Here is a 23,200-nt window from a genome sequence, read left to right as displayed (position 1 = left end):
GCCAATGGAAAATTGGAAGTCCATTTGAGTTTGCTTTATTTCTTCTCTTCTCTTCTGGGTGGAACTCTGTGCCACCTCGACTCTAGCCCTGAACACACAGACGGTCCATTGGGGAGGGAGTCCTCATGGGCCCGAAGTCTCCCCATCACCGCCCTCCCCTCCCCTCTTTTTCCTGACATCCCTGTGAACTCTCCCGCTTCTGGTTTGCAGAGCTGTGCGGTGCAGATCATTAAGGGAAATTAGCAGAAGGCCAGCTGCGGCCGGTTTATTTTTAGACCCTGTTAATAATTGGCCAGACCTTGAACCCTTCCCTGCTGACGCGGCTGATACCGAGGCGCTGCCATTTACACGCTGGGAGACCTTGAGGAGCTTTAAGAAGCCTTCGGGCGCCGTGGGGTGGATTGATGGGGAGGGAGAGAGCTCTGATCTCTCTTTGCAAAAAAGAAAGAAAGAAAGAAAAGAAAGAAAGAAAGAAAGAAAGAAAGAGGAAAACACACACAAGTGTTGCAGGAATTTATGTATAGGTTGGGGGGGGGTTGCCCCTCCAGCAGATATCATGCACATGCAGCCCACTACCAAAATCAGCACAATCGCTTTTGTGACTTTTGTGATTTGTCCCCACAAAACACTTCATCACAGTTTCTGCCTATCTATTCAAAGGGCCTCTGCTGCACAATACCTAATGTAAGAATTCACTGATAAATGTATCTCTGTACTGGCTCCCTGGGAAAACTTCAGAAATTCATATACACACGTGAGCTCAGGTCCTCAGCAGCCCCTCTGCCTGAGGGATAATTCCTGGCATCCTAATACCTGAGTGCCAGACAGGTAGCCATTCCAGAAATAACAAACCCAGATGAAGAAAAAAGGGTGTGATTAACTTGGCTGGGAAACAGGGAAATGTAAATATCTCTTTATTACACTTGATTTAAATGTTGTGACCATAGAGAAAACCATCATTCCCCCCCCCCCCCTCAGCCCTCAGAATGACAGTGTTGTGACTCTTTTTCACCCTCTGGTGGCTAGGGATCTTAAAACAAATCTCCCTGAGAAATCTGTTTCCAGTGGGTGGGTTTGTGCAAATTCAGCAGGAACTGGTTATAAGGATTATAGCACTAAGGAAAGAGATGGGTGAATGGGTAGATTTGAGTGAATTCCGTTTTTTAAGAAAGCAAGAAGAGATGGAAGAATCATCTAGTTCTCCTAAAAGCAAGCTACTCCACCCACAAGTTTCCCAGCAGGAAGAATGAAAGTGATAATTTCTACAAATTTACTGAGTGAGATCCATTGTTCTCTCTGAGATGAATGCTTTCCTTCGCTAGAGACTGGGCAGGTGAGGAGGGTCAGTGGCTGAAATGGAACAAGCACCAGTTTCTGGTGTGTCTGATGAAGATGGTTTTATTTTGGCAGGCTTTGGAGAACTGGTTTCTTTTGATAGATACGTTTTAATTCCATAGATTACTTCTAAACAACAACATGCTGTAAGTTTTTAGCTATGTGTGTTTTATCTGTGTTGGTTTGAAAACATTACAAGCTGCCTCAAGTCCCAATTCTGGAGGAAAGGCAAGGCATAAAGTCACAACAATAATAGCAACAACTCCTCATCAGCCATAGGGCTGGGTGATATATTGCTATATCACCCAAAACCAGTTTGAAGTCCATATCTTGATGCAGTATTGGTTTTATGATTTTTGACCTGGCAATGTATTGTGAATCATGCTTTGTGTGTGTGTGTGGCAAAAATCACAATGTGGGAAAAACTGTGAAGCCAGCCCATGCCTCTATATAGCTCCATCCCTATTTTAGACATCGTGATATACCAATATATCACGATGTTTAGCTGGCGATATATCACTATGTCGAAAACCAGCTCCATCTTTATTTCAGACATTGCAATATACTGGCATATCACGATGTTTAGCTGGTGATAAATCGTGATGTTGAAAACCAGCTCCATCCTTATTTCAGACATTACAATATACCAGTATATCACAATGTTCAGCTGGTGATATATCATGATATTGAAAACCAGCTCCATCCTTATTTCAGACATGGCGATATACCAGTATATGCCAATGGCAAGCTGGCGATATATCGTGATGTTGAAAACAAGCGCCATCCTTATTTCAGATATAGCGATATACCATTATATCGTGATATTTAGCTGGTGATATATCGTGATGTTAAAGACCAGATACTGCCCAACCCTAATCTGCTGTTTCTGCTTCTGCAGCTCAGCTGCCAGCAGTATTACAAAGACACCTTTTACAACAGCACGATGCAGGCACTGCTGGACGGGGGCTGCGTGGAGAACCCCAAGTACTACAGCTACATCACCGTATTGGCGCTCATCGCGACCATCATGCTGGTGCAAGTCAGCCACATGGTCAAGCTCACCCTGATGCTCATGATTACCGGTTCGGTGGGAGTGGTCAACATCGTGGCCTGGGAGCACATCTTCGACAAATATGATGAGGAACGGTTCCAAGAGAGCAGGTAAGCCCCCCGGGGTCAGGAGTGTCGGCATCTTGGGGTTGAAAGGCCAGTTGGCTTGGCCCCCCTCTCAGCCTTGCCACTGCGAAGATTCATCGACCTCTGCTCTGACGTACATCAGCGATTCAAGCTTGCAGACTTGAGCACACTTTACTCAGCAGTGTATACTGTGCAACAGAAGAGGCTTGAGGCTGTAGATGCATACTAAAACTACATATTTATTTTACATAAATCAGGACAAAGAAACATGTCGTCTCTCCTTGCCGTCTTCTTGGAGAGGGAGCATAAAAACAACAGCTGTACAGAGCGGACGTTCCGCTTACGCCAGCAATCTGTGCTGGAATGTAAACAGACATGTGACACGCAACAATCCCATGTCTGCAGCAAAAGGTGGAATGGAATCCCAACATCGGGGAGCGGTGTGGGGTGATGCACCTAGGGGGGTGGTGGGGAGGCAGGAATGGAAGATCTCACTATGTGGAAGAGCACAGTTCTTAAAAAAAAACCAAACAAACCAACCAACCCACATCACTAAGATCTTCCTGTGTTCTGTGACTTAAGCCTGCAGGTTGGCATGATTCATAATGGAGAAACTGTTGCAAAGCATTATTTGCAAAAATGAAAATCATAGCGTGCTCTTAAACCACTATGAATATGACCCTTTTACATGGGTTTGTATGTATAATGGTATTTTAGGCACTGTGACTTGCAGTTATTTTTGTTGATTGCATTTTAGTGATTATTTATTGTAGCTGTTAAGAGTGAATTCCAGTTCAATTACTATTTGCTGATGTTTTGAGAGTTAATTTTATTGCGTGCTGTTATATTCTACTAGATTATTGACTATTACTTTATTTGGTATAAGTCATTCCATGTCAAAGTTAGGTTTCATTATGACATTTTGTATTTGATCAGATTATTACAAGATGTGTGTTCTTTGTTGTATATTGTATATTTTGTTGCTGCCACCTGGTGTATAGCAATATGGGACACACTGTGGTCTAAACCACTGAGCCTCTTGGGCTTGCCAATCAGAAGGCCGGCGGTTCGAATCCCCATGATGGGGTGAGCTCCCGTTGCTCTGTCCCAGCTCCTGCCAACCTAGCAGTTCAAAAGCACGTCAAAGTGCAAGTAGATAAATAGGTACCTCTCTGGCGGGAAGGTAAACGGGATTTCTGTGCGCTCTGGTTTCCGTCACAGTGTTCTGTTGCGCCAGAAGCGATTCAGTGCTGGCCATATGACCCAGAAAGCTGTGGACAAACGCCAGCTCCCTCAGCCTGAAAGCGAGATGAGCTCCGCAACCCCATAGTCACCTTGGACTAGATTTAACGTGCAGTGTTCTTTTAGCTTACCTTAGAAAGGTGGTGTACAAATTAAAAGTGAAATGAAATATTTCTAAATCCTAAATAAATCCATCTGTGTAGAAAACTAGCACATCAAGGGGAAAGGGACTAATCTAGTCTTCTCCCAAAGAGTGGCTTTCTCCATGCAGGGATATTGTTTGGTTTATACCAGGGGTGGCCAATGTCCAAGAGACTGTGATCCACTCATAGAATTTAAAACTGGCAGTGATCTACCCCCATTTTTTAGGGGTTCAGGTCAAAGTTGATGAGCTTTTTGACGAGAGGGGAAAAGCCCCATTTTTAGGGGGTTCAGGAGGCATAAGTTTCTTAGCTTTGGGAGGGGGGTTCAACGTTTTTACATTATTTGGGGGTCAAAGAGAAACAGCAACTCACCAAAGGATCGCTGGGGGAAAAACAGCCTTGGTTCTCCAACAATGGAGGGTGAGGCTGGAAGGGGGCCAGCAATCGACCATGATCTACCAAAACCTCACAGGGATCAAACACAAGATTGCGATCAACCTGTTGGACACCCCAGGTTTATACCATAGAGATGTGGTTTTGCTGGAGGTGCAAATCACCCCTCCGCTGTGTGGCCACGACTGATTTTGCTCTGCTCTGCAGGTCCTCACTGATTCCGTCCAAATATTCAATGACAGCGATGATCTTAGTGATGATGCTCAGCTTCTACTATTTCTCGCGCCATGTGAGTAGCCTGCCGGTCTCTCTCATTCCCAGAATCTGAAGGTCCATGACAACAGCAAGAGAACATAAGCAATGATGTCCCCTTGGGATGTGCATAGAGTCCAGATGTTCCTGGAACTCCAACTCCCATCAGCCTCAGCAGCATGGCCAAAGGATTGGGAATGCTGGGAGTTGTATTCCAACAACAACTGGCAAGATAATCTTGCTACTCTCATATGCAAACTACTTCTCCATGTTCATTCATGTCCTTCCAGAGGATGAAGGATGATGGGCAGATTTTACTCAGTTGTGTTGGGGAACCATTTCCCATGGAAACAGTGGCACTCATCTGCCAGGGGCCAAAGCTGCTCTCCGCCTCACAGGCTGGCCCAGAAACTAGCATATTTTCCAAATGCAAAAGTACCCGACACAAGTGTAGCTTTGGATCATCTAACTATAGTGGTGGATTGTCCTTATAAGGTATCTTAAGGCACAACCGAGATTGGACACCCCACGCTTATTTGAGGCCTTCCTGGGATGACTCTTTGGCAGGTGGAGAAGCTGGCCAGGACTTTATTCCTGTGGAAGATAGACGTTCATGACCAGAAGGAGCGGGTCTATGAGATGAGGCGCTGGAACGAGGCCTTGGTCACCAACATGCTGCCAGACCACGTCGCTCGACACTTCCTTGGCTCCAAGAAGCGGGACGAGGTGAGCATCAGAAGGCGAGCGGCTTCAAGGATCAGGCTGGGAGAGGGTAGGAAAGGCTGTTTCTGTGCTAGAGACCGGGGAGAGCTTTCGCCAGCCACAGCGGATGGTTTTGGGCTAGATAGATAAATGCTGCGGCATTTGGAGCTTCCTGTGTTCATAGGTTGATTTCAGATTCCAAAAAACCCATCTGGCTGTTTGTTGCCCTCGGCCTCATCCAGCTGTGGTCTTCAGCTATTAAAGCAGCGTTTCCCAAACTTGGGTCTCCAGCTGTTTTTGGACTACAACTCCCATCATCCCTAACTGGCAATTCCAGTGGTGAGGGATGATGGGAGTTGTAGTCCAAAAACAGCTGGAGACCCAAGTTTGGGAAACACTGTATTACCTACCTATGGGACCGCCTCTCCTGGTATGTCCCACGGAGGACCTTACGGTCTTCAAACAAAAACATCTTGCAAATCCCGGGCCACAGGGAGGTTAGGCTGGCCTCAACCAGAGCCAGGGCTTTTCAGTACTGGCCCCGATCTCGTGGGACGCTCTATCCCAAGAGACTAGGGCCCTGTGGGACTTGACATCTTTCCGCAGGGCCTGCAAGACAGAGCTGTTCCACCAGGCCTTTGGCCAAGGCACAGCCTGACCCCCTCCTTTGGTAATCCTTACAGAACTCTAGTCCAATGGTTGCCATTAATTTGATTCTGAATTGATTTTAGAATGAATTGGTTTTAGAATGCTGTGTTAATTTTATTGTTGTTAGCCGCTCTGAGCCCAGCTTCGGCTGGGGAGGGCGGGATATGAATAAAATTTTATTATTATTATTTATTAAAGAAACTATTACAGATCTCATTTGTCCTTATCCCTGCCAAAAATCTCAGCATCCAATCAGTTGATTTGCAGATTACACCACTGGTCAGATCTGTGTCCTCCGGAGCTCATAGAGATTTTAAGCAGGAATTCCAAAGTGTAGGTTATTCTTATCGTCTGCTCTATCCACTAACGGTAACACCCAAATTGGCTGCGAGATCCTGGACTCTGTTTCTGTTTCCTTCCTCGCCCTCCTGTCCAGGAGCTATACAGCCAGTCTTACGATGAGATTGGCGTCATGTTTGCGTCACTCCCCAACTTTGCTGACTTCTACACGGAGGAGAGCATCAACAATGGCGGGATCGAGTGCCTGCGCTTTCTCAACGAGATCATCTCGGATTTCGACGCGGTGAGTGGTCCCCGACCAGCAGCCAAGGCGGATGGTTGGCCAGTTTGCTGTAAGGGAGTCCATAAAGGGAGGGAAATGTATGATGTGGTCTTGAATGTCTTAGCCTGTGTTTTCCTTTATGGCATTCCTGCTAAGGAACTTTACAATTCCAAATAAAAGAACCAGTAAGTATATAACTCTTCAATTCTATGATTCTGTAAGGTACAAAAGCTAATGCAGCAAACCAGCAGAGTTTCCTCGGGCTGATGATCCATCATGGAACCATAGAATTGTAGAGTTGGAAGGGGACCGCCAAAGGTCATCCAGTCCACCCCCTGCAATGTTGAAATCTCAGCTAAAGCGTCCATGACAAATGGCCAAACAACTGCTGCTTAAAAACCTCCAAGGAGGGAGAGCCCACTGTCTTCTGAGGGAGTCCGTCTCCCCATCGAAAAGCTTTTCCTGTCAGAAAGTTCTTCCTTATATTATTATTATTATTATTATTATTATTATTATTATTATTATTATTATTATTATTAAATTTTTATGCTGCCCGTCATCCGTAGATCTCAGGGCGGTTCGCAACATAAAAAGACTATTAAAAACACACAAAATACAGTGGTACCTCGGTTCTCAAATGTCTCCATTGACAACCATTTCGGAATGCCGAAAACCTGGAAGTAAATGCTTCTGTTTTTGAACGTGCCTCGGAAGTCGAACGTGTTTTTCAATTTTCTCAATTGAATTTGTTGACAGCCCTTTGCGCCTCAGTTTTCAAACATTTCGGAACTTCTGGAACGGATTACGTTTGAGAACCGAGGTACCACTGTACATAATTGAACAAAAATAAACCAATAACCGTGCGCCCCCAATGCTTAGTCAGACTCTCTTTTCTTGCCATTTGAATCCATTGGTTCAAGTCCCTCCCCTCTGGAGCAGCAGAAAGCAAACTCGCTCCCTCTTCCATGGGAGAACCGTTCAGGTATTTGAAGGTGGCTTTCATATCACATCTCGGTCTTCTCTTCCCAACTTCCTCCACTGTTTCTCATGAGGCCTGGGTCCCAGGCCCTTTGCGCATGCACCTGGTGCATTATGTTATTGCTGGAGTGGGGAGGTGCGTTATTTGCTTGGTGGGGTGTATGTGTGTCTGCCCCTCCATCAAGGGAAGGGGATCATTAGCCAAGAAGGAGGGCAGACCGGCCCTAGAGTGCCATTGTTCCCAACCAACCCCACAGCAACCGCTAACTGGTTTGCTGATCCCTATAGTAATCACGATATTATTTTTTTTTGGGGGGGGGTGCGCTTTTTGTCCCTTGATTCCCACAGCTCCTGGATGACCCTCAGTTCCGCTGCATCACCAAGATCAAAACCATTGGCAGCACCTACATGGCAGCTTCTGGAGTGACCCCCGACGTCAACACCAATGGCTACAGCAATGCTGTTAAGGTAAATGGAAGGGAAGGGGATAGTTTGCGCAGCTATGGGGAAGAAGTGAATAGAAAAGCTTATTCCAACAGCTGATGAGAGTTGTGGTCTAAAACATCCAGAAGGCACCATATTAGCAAAGGTTACAATAACCAGGGGACTGGTCTAAACCACTGAGCCTCTTGGGCTTGCTGATCAGAAGGTGGGTGGTTCGAATCCCCGCAACGGGGTAAGCTCCTGTTGCTCTGTCCCAGCTTCTGCCAACCTAGCAGTTCAAAAGCATGCCAGTGCAAGTAGATAAATAGGTACTGCTGCAGCGGGAAGGTAAATGGTGTTTCTGTGCGCTCTGGTTTCTGTCACAGTGTTCTGTTGCACCAGAAGCAGTTTAGTCCTGCTGGCCACATGACCCGGAAAACTGTCTGTGGACAAATGCCGTCTCCCGCGGCCTGAAAGATATGAGTGCTGCAACCCCATAGTCACCTTAGACTGGACTCAACCATCCCAGGGGTCCTTTACCTTTACCTTCACACAATAACCAGGGGAACTCCTGAGTCCAGCCCACTAGATTTGTGTAACAAGCACTGCAGCATGTCAGATCCTTCTACAGAGCCTGAATGAGAAAGACTTGACCATTGCTCCTCTATTTCGAGTGATAGAGCTCTGAGAAGGAGCCGGGAAATGTTAGATATGGGAGGTTATGGAAGAGAGAGGAGTCATGGGTTCTGCTCATTCAGTGCTCAAAAAAGACTTTTTGCATCCATTTCAGAATTAACAAATGGGCTTCGGTTAATGTGCAGAATATTCGGAATAAAGAAAGAGCATTAGTGTTCAATAAATAAAATTTGGCCATATTCATTCCCTTTGGAGATGTCCAAAGTAACTCATTGTGTTAACAAGAATAGAGGATCTATTGCTCAGGAGGCTCGTGAAGTACTTCGGAGTGGAGTTGTGCCTCCCTGGGGGACCTAATCCTGTCTGCTTTCCTTCCTTTGCTCGGCTCAGAAGGAAGAACTTTCGGAAAAGGAGCGCTGGCAGCACTTGGCAGATCTTGCCGACTTCGCCCTGGCCATGAAGGAGACACTGATGAACATCAACTATCAGTCCTTCAATAACTTCATGCTGAGAATAGGCAAGTGGAAGATTTCGGCAGAGCCTAAAGAACGCGGATAGACATTTTTCTCAGCTGTATCAGACACAGAGTCCTTCACAGACATTGGCTGACAGGAGAACCGGGACAAACAATAACGCAGAATAGGTTTACGGAATTTACTGCTGCAAGAGGCAGCGGTGGCATTGGGCTCAGATGGTTTAAAGAGAGATTGGGCAGATTCATGGAGAGGGGAGGTCCACCAGTGGCCCTAAGCCTCAATACCAAAACAGAGCCTCCAGATTTCAGGCAGTATATTTTGACAGGTTGCTGGCAGAGGGAGGGTGGGAGTGGTCAACTGGGAAATGGTTGTGGGCTTCCCTGAGGCATCTTGGTTTGATTTGGCAAGGGGTTTCTTGCCTTCTCCAGCCTCCTCTTAGTTTGGGCCTGCACACTGGGGCAAAGACTTTTAGAAGTACGCACTTATAACTTGAACAGAGAGCCAGTGTGTTGTAGTGGCTAGAGGGTTGGACTGGAACTTGGGAGAGCAGGGTTCAAATCCCCACTTGGCTGTGAAGCTCCCACTGGGTGACAGTGGGGGCCAGTCTAGCCTGCCTCACTGGGTTGTTGTGGGGATTAAATGAGGGGGTGGGGAGAACCACGTACACCACCTTGAGCTCCCTGCAGACAAACTTGTGGGGTATAGAAGCAATAAATAAATAATAAACATTTTTCCTCTCTCTCTCTCTCATGGCTTTGGCAGGCATGAATAAGGGGGCAGTGCTTGCAGGGGTCATTGGTGCCCGCAAACCTCACTACGATATTTGGGGGAACACAGTGAACGTGGCCAGCCGAATGGAGTCCACAGGCGTCATGGGGAACATTCAGGTGAGGAGGGCTGTGAAGGGTTGCGGTGGTGGGAATGAGAGTGACTCACACAAAACTTCCAAGGAAGCCCTAGGTTCTCCAAAATATTAGCTGAAAAACCACACCTTGTTAGTGCATTTAGAGGAGAGAGGAAGACCCAGCCGTACTTTTCATTTTGCACAAACCACCCTTTCCGCCTAAACTGCCGGCACAGCTCCCAGGAGCCTCAGAGCAGTGCAGGGTCAAAACAGCCCAGGGACCCTGAATTCAAGGGGTTATTGAAGTCTATGCCTGTATTTATCTCTTGACCCTCTTCCCATCTTTAGGAGCATAATTGGGAAAGCACGGCTTGGGTTTCCTTGCGCACTTTTAATTGTGTTTTGTGGATTGTGTGATCAAATCACATGGCATTTCCAGATCTCACATTGCCCTTTGCATAGGATTGCCCTCCAGCAGATGTTTTCTCTTTCTGGCTGCTGTTGGTGGTGGCAACATCTAAGCCCAAGCAACCCAGCTCCCCTCCAGTACGTACCACTTCCTGCCCATTCTCATTCTGTCAATCTGAAGTCTCGTCGATACAAGACAGGATGGGGTGAAGCAGCCAACCTGCTGCCCTCCAGATGTTTTGGGCGCCTCTTGCCATACCTTGTCATTGGCTTGACCGATGCAGTTTGGAGTCCCCTCGACACCAGATTGTGGGAGGGAGCTTTGCAAGGTTGGTCCCGCCAGATGGTTGCATCCATACCTTCTCCCTCCTCTTTTCCAGGTGGTGGAGGAAACCCACTTCATTCTGAAGGAGTACGGGTTCCGCTTTGTGCGCCGAGGGCACATCTTCGTCAAGGGCAAAGGGGACCTCTTGACCTACTTCATGAAAGGCCGCGAGAAACAAGGATCCTTCGTCAATGGCTCTTGCGTGACTTTGCCTCACCAGGTGGTTGACAGCTCATGATACCTCTTGGGCCTCGCATGCGTCCGTTGCGGAAAAGGGTGGGTGCCTCTTGCGCTGCCCAAGGAGGCGCAGTTCTCGGCACCTTCTACTCCGGACTGATATACACACCACTAACACCATTAGATTTACAGGAAACCACCCCCTCCCTTTGCCTGTTCCTTTCTTCTTGGAGGGTTATTATTTGTAAAGGGGCTCCCTCTGACAGCAGTGCCTGCCTTTGCCTCGTGACGTCGACTGCAGAGGAGCAAGGAGGGGTCGGTGGGAGGAGTTCCTGTCTCTTGCACAAACACACGGGCTCTTGCACACTTGGGTCTGGAAGCGGGAGTAGAATTTCCAGTGCAGCATCGCTTGAGTAGGGTCAACCTTGGCTACGTTACCTTTTCCTAGTCCAAGAAAGGGGCAGGGGATATGGTCTTAGTTTTCCACGTGCCTGGCCTCTGCATAGAGCTTTCTGCTGAAACAAATGCCAACTCAGGGTGGGTATTATGGCAAACAGGCTGGGAGAGAAAGCTAAATGAGATTGGGTCGTTGGTTCTTACCTTTGGAGCTCACCTTTTGCCACAAAACCACTGTAGGTAAGTAGGAGGAAAAAAGGGGGGGAGAGAGAGAGAGCAAGTGCAATCTATTTCTTTTGAGACTAAGAAGATGTCCTATTTCAGATATATTATATATATAAATATATATATATATAAAAAAGATACAGATTAACTTTATATTTTTAATTGCGTCTTAATTCTGAGAGTGAGGTGGCTCTTTCAAGCCACGACTTGCATCTTTTTTTCTGCCCTCACCTCTGCTGATGCTGTAAAAGAGAGAGATTTATATAGCCTGGTCCAAGACTGTTTTTACACCTTCATCCGATTGTTAAGTTGAAATACAACCTGTAATTATTTCTCTAGTTTCTCAAATAGAATCAGTTTGGTTTTAAAGTTACAAGGTGTCTTGTTTCGTCTTTGTTGGGGGTGGGGTGGGAGCAAAAACGCTCAGTTTCCTTGCGCAGAGTCCACACAGATGCCATTATACCACAAGCAGACAAGTGGACAGTGTGGGGTTTGGCTGGATGGCTGAACTGGCTCCAGAGTGGTGGACATTTGAGAATACCAGCTTTCATTTAAAGAACAGGTTTCCACGTCTCAAAATGAAGCCTAAGAGTGACAGTATGTGATTTTTTGAAAAGCAAACCATTCTGAGCAGAAGCAAGCAGCTGGAGTGGGTGTCAGTGTTAGAGAGGCCCTCCTGACACTATCTTTGCAGTGTTGAGCTCAGGAGCCTGATGGGAGGATGTTTTCTTCCACAATTAGTGGAAGGTCTCAAGGCAGAGAGGATATGCAGTACATTGCTTGCCTATTCCTCCTGTTGCAGAAGTTAGAAAGTGCAACTATTTGAATGCAGAAGCTCCTTATCCAGGTAACAGAGGCCAGTGGTGAGGGAGACCTTGCTTCCAGTTGCTTTGCAGATGGGATCCTGCAGACTCAGTAGTGGAAGAGGTCTGATGGCGATAAGTAAAAACACAAGCTCCTGAAACTGAGGCAAATGCCTCTGCCTGCTGCCGAAGACATACAGGGGTGCTTATCCTATTCCAAAATAGCCCTCCTAGATCAAGCCAGTGGCCTATCTAGTTCAGTATCCTGTTCTGTCTCAAAAGCAGAACATGAGCACAACAGCCTCGCTCTTCCCATTTGTGATTGGCATTCAGAGGCAGACTGCATTATGCCCTACTGAGTGCGCTTTGCTTCAAGCATCTGCCCGGCTTCTGTTAGTTATGAAATCACCTTAGTATATCAGGCTATTACACACAGCTTGAGTCCTGTTAAGGATGTGCTTGTAGAAGAGGTGCTAGCACGGGAATCCGTTTTTTAAGTCTGTGGTGTCCTCCACGCCACGTCCAAGATGTTCCTTGGGAGAAGGACGGACTCTGTACAGAAGGAACATACCAGCACCCAGCTGAAAGCTACTGGCACAGGTCCAGCCAGCCAAGTCTCAACAACACATGCCATGCTCTGATGTCTCATCTCTGAACAAATCAGAGGGGCATTAATAAGGTGATAGATACAGGTAGGTAGCTGTGTTGGTCTGCCGTAGTCGAAACAAAATAAAAATATTCCTTCGTTGCACTTTAGAGACCAACTAGGTTTGTCATTGGTATGAGCTTTCAGTGTATCTGAAGACGGGTGCATGCACACGAAAGCTCATACCAATGACAAACTTGTTGTTGTTGTTTAGTCGTTTAGTCATGTCTGACTCTTCGTGACCCCATGGACCAGAGCAGGCCAGGCACTCCTGTCTTCCACTGCCTCCCGCAGTTTGGTCAGACTCATGTTTGTAGCTTAAAGAACACTGTCCAACCATCTCGTCCTCTGTCGTCCCCTTCTCCTTGTGCCCTCCATCTTTCCCAGTATCAGGGTCTTTCTTTTCCAGGGAGTCTTCTCTTCTCATGAGGTGGCCAAAGTACTGGAGTCTCAGCTTCAGGATCTGTCCTTCCAGTGAGCACTCAGGGCTGATTTCCTTCAGAATGGAGAGGTTGGATCTTCTTGCAGTCCATGGGACTCTCAAGAGTCTCCTCCAGCACCATAGTTCAAAAGCATCAATTCTTCAGCGACCAGCCTTCTTTATGGTCCAGCTCTCACTTCCATACATCACTACTGGAAGGAATTTTTTTTTATTAATAAGGTGATGTGTGGAATCAGAGGGCTAGGAACCCTGAACTCACCTGGCCCTTTGCTGCCCCAACATTTTGCTCAATGTCACCTGTCCTACCCTTCCTCCCACTGCTGTCAGGTCCACCAGTGCTAACCTTTGCTAAAAAAACATACCCATGGCCTGATTGGAATTCAAGCCGCTACCAGCCAACTGCTACTTATTATAGAGCCTGCTGAAACAACCACTAGCACTAACAAGTTAATTTTATTTAACCAACTCATTTCTAGCAAATATATTAGTGCCGGTATATGAAACAGAATACCAAGCTAGTTAACTCTGGGATGTGACACGATTTTAAGAGTAGAATAATAACAAAAAGCCAACTAGCCTGCAGAAATGGGAAGATTGAGACATAGTCTTAGGGAAGCTGCTCAAGTGAGTGATGTTTGTCCATCTTCAAGATGAGATCACATGAAATTGCTTATTTGAGTTCGGTTACAGGCCCCAAACAGCCTTGGTTTCCCTGATGGCAAAACTAATGGAGACTGGATGCTTAACAGGGGGAAAAAGGCAGCAAAATATTAGAGCTTAACTATTGGCCTTTTATAAAGAGCAAGATAAGATTGATATCAATAAGCACATATGCTACAGATTCTTGTATATCCTCACCAGTGAAGTACACATTACTGTCCATGTGAGCAATTAATTTGCTTTTGAACGCATTATAAAAGTAGAAACATTTAATTTTTTTAAAAAGGAAACTATTGCATTTTAAGGTTCTCCACGTAGTTCCAGCTGCTTTTGCATGGTTGGCAGCTGTTTTGGAGATGGTCAGTGGCCAAGAAGCTTCCTCGCACCTTGCATTAAAAATTGCAGCATCAAAACACTCTAGCCGGCCTCAAAGGAAATACAAGAAAAGAGCTGTTTCCCGTGTGAATCCTGCCACGTGAACCGGCTTTGGCTCCTTTCATGGTAAGAATATGGGATGGAAATGACTCCCACAATGTCACAGAAAGCACAAAGGTTGAAAAGTGGAAAAAACTGCCGCACCCATAACTGGATTAGCAGCATCTAGCAGAATCTTTCACCGGTAGCTGCTTCCATCACGCTTCGATAACGCACACCACTTTAGAGGTGCACACTTTGCCCACTGGGCTGGCAGAGAACTCCAAACAGCCAGCTTCTTAGAAGGCATCTTTTCAGTAACACAGGGAACAGAGGTTTTCTGTGCAGGACCGATTGCAGTACTCTGAAGTGCCATTGTTGATAGGTAATTCACACTGCAGCAATCTCAGAGAGCCGTGTTGTCATCGGAAGTCACGCCTGTGGAAGAGGCAGGCAAACCCGGTAAAGAAGATGGGCTCTGATTTTCTTCTGAGGTTGTGATGCAATGAAAAGCTTCATGAAGCGATTTCTCTTGGAAGAGGGGCAAATGAACTGCCGCCATGTCTAGCATAGAGGCTGGAGAATTTTCTGTTGAAGAAGAAAAAGCGGGTGGGAGGAAGAGTGGAGGGTTACAGTACAAAACAGCTAGCTTCCCTCCCCAACACAACTTATTTCCTCCAAACTCTGGGGAAGTGACTTGGTTTTGTTGTCGTCCCAAATATCTACACATGGTGGGGAGAATATACCCCAAAAGGAGTTTCTCACGTGTCATTTTCACAAGCTAATCTGGACCCTATAAGGATGGTTTCATTGGTTAAATCATTAGCAGGAAAAGGCAACCTGCAACTGCCTTTCTTTCTCTTTTTTGGGTTGCATGCATATTCCCTGGAGACCAAGGGCCATCCACTCATCCTCACAGCTTGTTCACACACTCATAAAAAGGGGGAATGTTTATCTTTTGCATTTTATGAAGTAAATGGTGGTATAGGGAAAGACAGCCAGGGGAACCTCGCAAGGTGATAGTATTGTTCATTTAAAAAGCCCTAGTTTTCTACACTTACAGCAACATATCTTGAGTGCAATAACTCTTTGGAAGAAGCAACTAAAACACAAATCCAGAAAATGTAGTTCATGCAAATGTGTGGTGCCATTTAGGCACACTCTATATACTATTTCTGTGAGTTCTGCAGAGGTCTGCTCAAAACAGGTGAGGAATCTGTGGGCCTTCACATGATGCTGGACTACATATCCTAGAACTCTGACCACTGGCCAGGCTGTTAGGAGTTTGTAGTATTTGAAGTTTCAACTCTTTGGTTCTTTTTTGCACAATCAAATCCTAGCTTAATACACCAAGATATACATGAGCTTTGTACAGGTGCAGGCAGTCCCTTTGCCTCGCCTTTCATGTGAGCTTTAAAGCTCAGCCTTCACTTCCGATTCTGTGCAGGGGAACCCTGTGCCTTATGTTGGAGGTTGGGCCTCCGTGACCCCCTCGTACCTGTATCTCCCTGTTCTGTCTCATTGTCCATAGAAACCGCCTGCTCCTCTGTAACTTTTGCTCTGGGAAGCACCAAGTCCTCTTCTGAAGAAGATTCCTCCAGCAGGGGCATGAACAGTATCTTAAGAGGTGCTGAAATGCATGCACTTTTGAACCGTTCAGTCCGCCATCTTGATTCAAAATGGTGCCTGCCAATATCCAAATGTAGACTAAAATCCTCTCTTGAATCTCAGAGACCATTCCAATTTGGGCAATGATTACCTTCAGAGGTGCCCAAATAAGTGGCATTCGGAATGGTTCAGTCTGCCATCTTGAATCAATACAGCGCCGGACGATATTCAAAAGTAGACAAAAACTGGCACCTACATTTCAGGAATCAAATTGGGCGATGGTATTCTAAGCTGTTTTCAGATGCATAGAGAACAGACGAACAGGCAGAGGGAGACGGACAAACAACTTTCTAAAGTATATAGAAGATTACCAACCCCAAGCTGCAGTTCTCTCACCTTTACATGCAACAGTGACCTCGGTTGGGAAGGCACTCATAGGATCTCCGTAAGTTAGTTTTGTTGTGAATGGGAAAGTCTGACCTTCTCCTGTCACGCCATAGTTAAATTTGAGTAGGTTGTATAAGGAATTCCCCTGCAAATGTCCTTCAAGGAAAGCAGCAAAACGCTCCTGCAAGTAAGGAGAGGCAACTGTAAAACCACTAAGATCTCTAGGAAAAGCTCAGCTCTGCATGCAGACCCTGCATGTCGTCAAAGGTCAACCACTATAAAAAAACCACATACCGCTTTCCCAAATGTGTGGATGGATAAGTTTGTTCTAAAGCACCAACCTGCCTTATTCAGAGGTTATCCAGCCTCACAGGAAAAGTTTGTGCCGGATTTGGAAATGCAATTCAAATTACAGCTCTTATTCCAAGTTGTTGTTTGGGGGTGGGGGAGAAAGTAAAGAGAGAATGAGGTTTCAATCTCGCTCCCTGGCTTAATCCTGACCAGAGGTGTTGGACAGAACAATCTTGTGCTGGAGACAATTGTTCTCCTTCCGGGGAGAGATGCACTGAGTCCCACACTCAAAATCCAGCTTTTTTCCTGGGCTGCCACTCAGCAAGTTGGGACAGTGTGTCGCTAGGCTCCCCTGTTGCATGCATCTTGCTTGACCCAACTGGATGGTTTTACTCAACTGGCCTTCAATCACAGAGGAAACCTTTTGCTCCCATTTCTGTGGGCGTGAGGGATAATCCACAGAGCGGCTACCAACAGGTGTGGGCTGCAGGCAAATGAATGCAGCTGAATCAGTGAGTGTTTGGTGGGTTCCAGCCCCATGGGTGGTATCCAACTATCTCATCCTGCCAGTGCAAGAATGCAACTCCCCACCCACTGCGCATTGCCTGCACCCTCCACAAATCCGCTGCAGAGTCTTGAGAGAATCCACAGAACAGATTTAGGGGGCATGGGGGGGGGGGGTGGAGTTCCACTACGCAAGCGGAAATCCTTGAAATGATGGAGCACGTTGGCTGGATACTGCCCCATGTCCTTTATGAGAGAAAACAAAGCTACAGAGAGAAGAACCTAGGCTTCCCCCTGCAGCCAGCAGTGTATCACTTTGAGGATCACGGCCTTTAGCAGGATCTCTACTATTAATAATAATAATAATAATAATAATAATAAATTTTATTTATATCCCGCCCTCCCCAGGCGAAGCCGGGCTCAGGGCGGCTAACAACAATAAAACAGTACAAAAGTACAGCATAAACAACACTCTAAAATCATTCATTATAAAATTAATTCAAGCCACTGGCAACCATTGGGCCAGAGCTCCGCGAAGATTGCCGAAGGAGGGAGTCAGGCTGTGCCCTTGCCAAAGGCCTGGTGGAACAGCTCTGTCTTGCAGGCCCTGCGGAAAGATGTCAAGTCCCGCAGGGCCCTAGTCTCTTGTGACAGAGTGTTCCACCAGATCGGAGCCAGAGCCAAAAAAGCCCTGGCTCTAGTTGAGGCCAGCCTAACTTCTCTGTGGCCTGGGACCTTCAAGATGTTTTTATTTGAAGACTGCAAGTTTCTCTGTGGATCATACCAGGAGAGGCGGTCCCGTAGGTACAAGGGTCCTAGGCCGTATAGGGCTTTAAATGTTAAAACCAGCACCTTAAACCTGATCCTGTACTCCACCGGGAGCCAGTGCAGCTGGTATAGCACCGGGTGAATGTGATCCCGCGGCAGGGACCCCGTAAGGAGTCTCGCCGCGGCATACTGCACCTGCTGGAGTTTCTGGGTCAGTCTCAAGGGCAGCCCCACGTAGAGTGAGTTACAATAATCCAGTCTGGAGGTGACCGTCGCGTGGATCACAGTGGCTAGGTCAGGGCGAGAGAGGTAAGGAGCCAACTGCTTAGCTTGGCGGAGATGGAAAAATGCCGCCTTTGTTATAGCTGCAATCTGCACCTCCATGGAAAGGGAGGTGACGAAGATTACACCCAAACTCTTAACGGACAGTGCTGGCACTAAATTGCGCCCCTGCAAGAGATGGGAGTTGCCCCCCCCCAATCCCATATCGCCCCGTCTGTACTATTATTGTATTAAGTATTGCGTAGAGGTGAGGCAGATCAGGCCAAAGCTTACTTGCCCAAGGCCACCCAGTGGCCAGCCTGCATAGTGCATATTAAGAGTGTCTAAAGCAGGCTTGTGCAAAACTTCTCCGAGGCCTTGTTAGGAGACAGTTTGAACTCAAAAAAGCAATCGGCTCTTGGCGGGGTCCCCGGCCGCCTTAGACCTCTGAGGCCCAGGGTAAGAGGCTTGTCTCTCTGCTCTGCATGGGCCTGGTCTGAAGACACTTTGTCCACGCCGAAGCTCACATGGAAGGTGGTTAGTGGGCCAAGGCAAAATCAGTAACATTTACCCATTTAAAGCAGAATTTTAAAAAAGTTCAGTTATATTAAGTGTCCCTTAAACATAATCAGTTAGAAAACAGCATCTTTTGTGATCTAAGCACACGTATCCTTGCCTGTAATCATGCTTTTAAAACTGAATGCATGACAACGTAGCACGACCTGAAATCTGTTTTCTAAAAAACGCAAGTGCAATTTTGAGGTCAGTTATTATACGGATTGCTTATTTATCATGAATCGTAGTCATTATTGTGCAAAATATGAAGCTGTAAACCAAACACAAGGACCATTTACTTTCCATGTAATTTCTGACTAGCAAGTAGCAGGCAGTGCTTCTGCAAAGTTCTAGGTACTTGGTATCCATGTATGATCTTGCTCAGGGTTTTTACAGACAGCCAAACAGAAATAATTAAATTTTGGTTATTGTATTTTTAACATGTTCTGGGTTTTTTTCCATTTTCTCATCTTAAAAAAAAAAAAAAAGGAAGTCACAATTCCTCCCCTAAATTCTGCAGTGGAGGAGGAGGAGTAGGAGTTTGGATTTGATATCCCACTTTATCACTACCTTATAGGAGTCTCAAAGCGGCTCACATTCTCCTTTCCCTTCCTCCCCCACAACAAACACTGTGAGGTGAGTGGGGCTGAGAGACTTCAGAGAAGTATGACCGGCCCAAGGTCACCCAGCAGCTGCATGTGGAGGAGCGGGGAAGCGAACCCGGTTCACCAGATTACGAGTCCACCGCTCTTAACCACTACGCCACACTGTGCTAAAATCCTGTGGGTTGCCCCGTGATTTACATGGTTTGAAACACAAACTGTACCAGCAACTGGCCAGGAGACCTGACCCCTCATGGTGGAAGCAGCCAGAAGCCTCAAGGCAAAGCAGAGTTTTGAGCCGACAGCAGCTCCACCCACCCTGACCTTCAGTAATGCTCTCCCTTTTGACCGATTGTTCAATTACAGTGAACAGGCAGTGCAGCTGAATAAAAACCTTGCTTCCCGTTTCACACACATGGACTCTGGAGTGCACAAATAGGGTCTCTCCTACCTGTAACTGATCTGCCTGGAATTTTCTCCCAGCGTAAGCGTTCAGGTGGTTTGAGAGCACAGACAAGAAGCGCTTGATGTCTGTCTGCAGATGCTTGCGAGCGATGTGCTCCAAGGGGATGAAGGGCGGCACGGAGTGGCGCAGGATCCGGACTGGCTGGCGTATGTGGAGGTCCAGGTAATAAGAATCCAGGTAGGTGCCTTCAAAGGCAGTGCTGATGCACAGACAGACTCCTTGCTTGGTCAGCTTCCCACTGAGGCCTAGGGAAAAACATCCTTACTCCGTATTGCGACAAATCAGATTTACAAAAGCAGGAGTATTAAGAGTAGACTGCTCCTTTACAGTGGGGAGGAGCATCAGATGATGAACAGTTTGCAGCTTCCTCTAATATTGTGCCAATTTATTTCTTATTTTTGATCCTGGCATGTGGTTTCATGAAACATCCAGGGTGCCCAGCTGCTGTCTGCTTCTGCTTGGTCCCAAACTTTCTCTTCCCTTTTTGGCCTTCTAGACTCAAAGGCCTTGTCATTGGAAAAGAAAGAAGGAACTTGCACCCTCAGGTGCTCAGGATGACCCCCAACGTTTGGGATACATAAGAAGCAGTCCTAAGAGGAGAATGAAGCACACAAACAGCTGATATAAAGAAAGGGTATTAAGCTATATAGCAGATTGTGAAATACCGATGGATCTCAGAAATATGCTTTTAAATTATTTGGAAGAATTATTGAAATGGGGGTTATTTTGACCCCAGTAAAATGTCAATAACTATTTGTAGAAATAAACATATTTATCCTGTGTCTGAATGGTTTTTGGAATTTGGGATGTCGCTATTATGTATGTTAATTTATTATAGCCATACAAGAGAGATATAATGTATGAGAATAAACTAACAGACAAACAAGTCAATTCTATAATGAAAAATCTGAAGAGAGTGTAAGATGCTTTTCATTAGAACTAAAAGCTTTCCTTCTCCTTTATTTGTTATTTATGGTGTGATGAATGCCTATTTCATCAACACTTTTTGTATACTTTTTACATTTACAATAAAAACTAAGAAAAGAGATCGACCCAAGTAGGGGATTAAAAGAGATGCACCACCTCACGACCTCTGTGTTCTGCAGCAGAGGTGCCAAATGCTGAATTAAGTCATTAGAGCAAAAAAGACAGAGAACTGGGGGAGACTCCACCCAGCAAAGACCTAGCCAAGCAGTATACAACTGAGAAGATTACCTGTCAGACGAAAGACGTGCAGTAACTCCTTGGCACTCTCAGTCTTCCACTCCAGAAGGACTTGTTGAATCTCTGTAGCCTTAGAAGTCAGAGGACCACTTTTGGTTTTGTCTTTGACCCCAACAATCTACAAAAGACCACACGCTCAGCTGTTATTAGGTGGCATGTCTGGCACTGCAAGCAGAAACCAGTTCAAGTGCTGTTGAAGATGTATGAACCTGGACATCTCTAACTGCAAAAAGCCACCACAGCAGAGACTTCAGTCTAGGATTTCTAGAAAGATTTCTTACGCATAGCCAATTTCCTTAAGGGTTAAGACAAGAATGTTAAGTTGCTAAATAAATATAAGCAACTGTTCTGACTTGATCATAAGGTATTTAATTTTTGCACATTTCCCCACTTGTGCATGCAACCGTGTGCTGCCATAGGCTTAAACTTCACCATGGTTCACGGTGCACTTTGCACCTACTTGAGAACGACACACTTCCAATTTGGCCCTCAGCAAATCTCTTTGATGCCTCAGTTCCTTGATCCTTGCTTTCATTCTGTCCACATTCTCCTCATGTTCTCTCTTTTCCCTTTGTTTCTTGCGGGAAGAAGCTTCCAGCGTTTCCAGGTGGGAAAAGATACCTGCAAAGAACCACAATGCAAGTCAATGGCAGCAGCATCCATTTGTTTCTACTGCAGAGAACAACCGAACTATATTTGCATATTTGGTGCAGTGGACAAATGCAAAACTTGCCATTAAATTCACCTCGTGAGAATTAACTTCTCTAATTTTAAGTTAAGACTGGAAGAAGAGCCTGCTTTGTTGATGTTGAGTCGTTTAGTCGTGTCCGACTCTTTGTGACCCCATAGACCAGAGCACGCCAGGCCCTCCTGTCTTCCACTGCCTCCTGCAGTTTGGTCACAATAGCTTTTAAATAGCTTTTAAAAATCTATCTATAGATTTTACCTTTATACCTGAAGGAGCGTCTCCACCCCTATCATTCTGCCCAGACACTGAGTTCCAGGGCTGAGGGCCTTCTTGCTGGTGACGCCTCCCCTGTGAAACGCCCTCCCACCAGATGTCAAGGAGCTAAACAACTATCTGACATTTAGAAGGTATCTGAAGGCAGCTGTGTTCAGGGAAGTTTTTAATGACTGGTGTTTTAATGTATTTTTAATCTTTTGTTGGAAGCCGCCCAGAGCGGCTGGGGAATAATTAATTAATTGTTGTTGTAAAAAGATGGGCAGTGTAAAAATATCAAATTATTACTATTACTATTATTATTATTATATACAGTAAATATATTGAATTCTATTAATGTTTAGTAGCTTTTTAATACACATATTGTTTTAGTTCAATTAACGTATAACAGCTTTTTAAATTAATGAATGATTGAAGGATGCTGGAATGAAGTTACATGGTTTTAGCAGAAATGTTATAAAGAATTAAGTAAAAATAGATTGGGCCAAAGTGTAAAATTTAAAGTCAGATTGTGTTAAGATAAATTATAGAACAAAAATTGAGAAAGAAGGAAAGGATTTGCTGAAATAGCTAATTGAATTAGAATACAAAAAAGGGAGGTGTGAGGAGGTCGATGAAACAAGTAAAGGAAAGATAAAGAATACGGAAATACTGGATGTGTTTTTAAATGTCTTTGTCTTTCTTATTGTTCTGCTGTATTGTTTTTTGCCTTTTCTTCTTCTTCTTTGATGTATTGTAATGTATTGTTTTGTTTAACTTTTTACTGTTTCTTTTTTCTTTTTCCCCCTGTAACTATTAAATCTTTAATAAATATCTTTTAAAAAACCCCAACGTATAACAGCTTTTTTAATCTATCTACAGATACACATATTGAATTCTATTAGCGTTCAACAGCTTTTTATTCTCTTTACCTGCCTATCTATATACCGCTATATTTTGAATTCTAGGAACCTTCAGTGACTCCCCTTTGCCTTCAGCCTTTCCTCCTTGAGGTCACGGCGTCTTTTCCCCGGAGCCCTTTCCATGCCCGGAACCGGGCGCGGCCCCGTCCTCACTCACCGCCGCCGCCGTCCATCCTCCCCTCCGCCTCGCCGAGCTTCGCCAAGGGCGGCCCTGACAGGGAAACTCGAGCGCCTCCCTCGCCGGAAGAACAGGCCGCCGTCTCCGCGGCAACCGCCGCGTTCGAAAACCCCGCGCGACGCCCAGCGGCGGAAGTGCGTCACGCGCTCGCGTGCGTGGGGCCTCCTCAACGCTGTCCCGCTTTCGAATGATAACCCTCAAGAGGGGCCTCCTTCCGTTCGAACAG

The 23,200-nt window shown here is 45.9% G+C and overlaps 3 protein-coding genes across 4 annotated transcripts in view; 1 reads left to right on the top strand and 2 right to left on the bottom strand.

Moving 5' to 3' along the window:
* The window catches only part of ADCY3 (adenylate cyclase 3), a 94,876-nt gene extending 83,198 nt beyond the window's left edge, over positions 1-11,678 (top strand). Inside the window, exons 14-21 of the mRNA XM_028725218.2 lie at positions 2,234-2,496; positions 4,458-4,539; positions 5,070-5,228; positions 6,289-6,435; positions 7,741-7,860; positions 8,842-8,968; positions 9,690-9,814; positions 10,560-11,678. Coding sequence (XP_028581051.2) covers positions 2,234-2,496; positions 4,458-4,539; positions 5,070-5,228; positions 6,289-6,435; positions 7,741-7,860; positions 8,842-8,968; positions 9,690-9,814; positions 10,560-10,742 — 1,206 coding nt within the window. The 3' untranslated portion in view covers positions 10,743-11,678. The remainder of the gene's footprint in view (positions 1-2,233; positions 2,497-4,457; positions 4,540-5,069; positions 5,229-6,288; positions 6,436-7,740; positions 7,861-8,841; positions 8,969-9,689; positions 9,815-10,559) is intronic.
* A 1,949-nt stretch (positions 11,679-13,627) lies between these two features.
* On the bottom strand, positions 13,628-23,103 carry CENPO (centromere protein O). 2 transcript variants are annotated; one of them, XM_028725223.2, is made up of 6 exons: positions 22,954-23,103; positions 21,394-21,554; positions 20,925-21,051; positions 19,695-19,954; positions 16,272-16,443; positions 13,628-14,855 (listed from the first exon to the last, which is right to left on the bottom strand). In XM_028725223.2, exons 1-6 carry the CDS (start codon positions 22,967-22,969, stop codon positions 14,674-14,676), a joined length of 918 nt encoding a protein of 305 aa, XP_028581056.2. In that variant the 5' UTR covers positions 22,970-23,103; the 3' UTR covers positions 13,628-14,673. The 2 variants fall into 2 exon arrangements, with proteins under 2 accessions (XP_028581056.2, XP_028581058.2); XM_028725225.2 differs by lacking the exon at positions 22,954-23,103 and adding an exon at positions 22,806-22,895.
* On the bottom strand, positions 17,400-18,329 carry LOC144327186 (uncharacterized). Its single transcript, XM_077925385.1, has one exon. It carries the CDS (start codon positions 18,309-18,311, stop codon positions 17,613-17,615), a length of 699 nt encoding a protein of 232 aa, XP_077781511.1. The 5' UTR covers positions 18,312-18,329; the 3' UTR covers positions 17,400-17,612.
* Positions 23,104-23,200: the final 97 nt, after the last annotated feature.

The sequence above is a fragment of the Podarcis muralis genome, chromosome 3 (assembly GCF_964188315.1).
Source record: "Podarcis muralis chromosome 3, rPodMur119.hap1.1, whole genome shotgun sequence".
Classification (NCBI taxonomy): Eukaryota; Metazoa; Chordata; class Lepidosauria; order Squamata; family Lacertidae; genus Podarcis; species Podarcis muralis.
The sequence above is the reverse complement of the archived record's forward strand: the minus strand, read 5'-3'. Positions and strand labels throughout refer to the sequence as shown.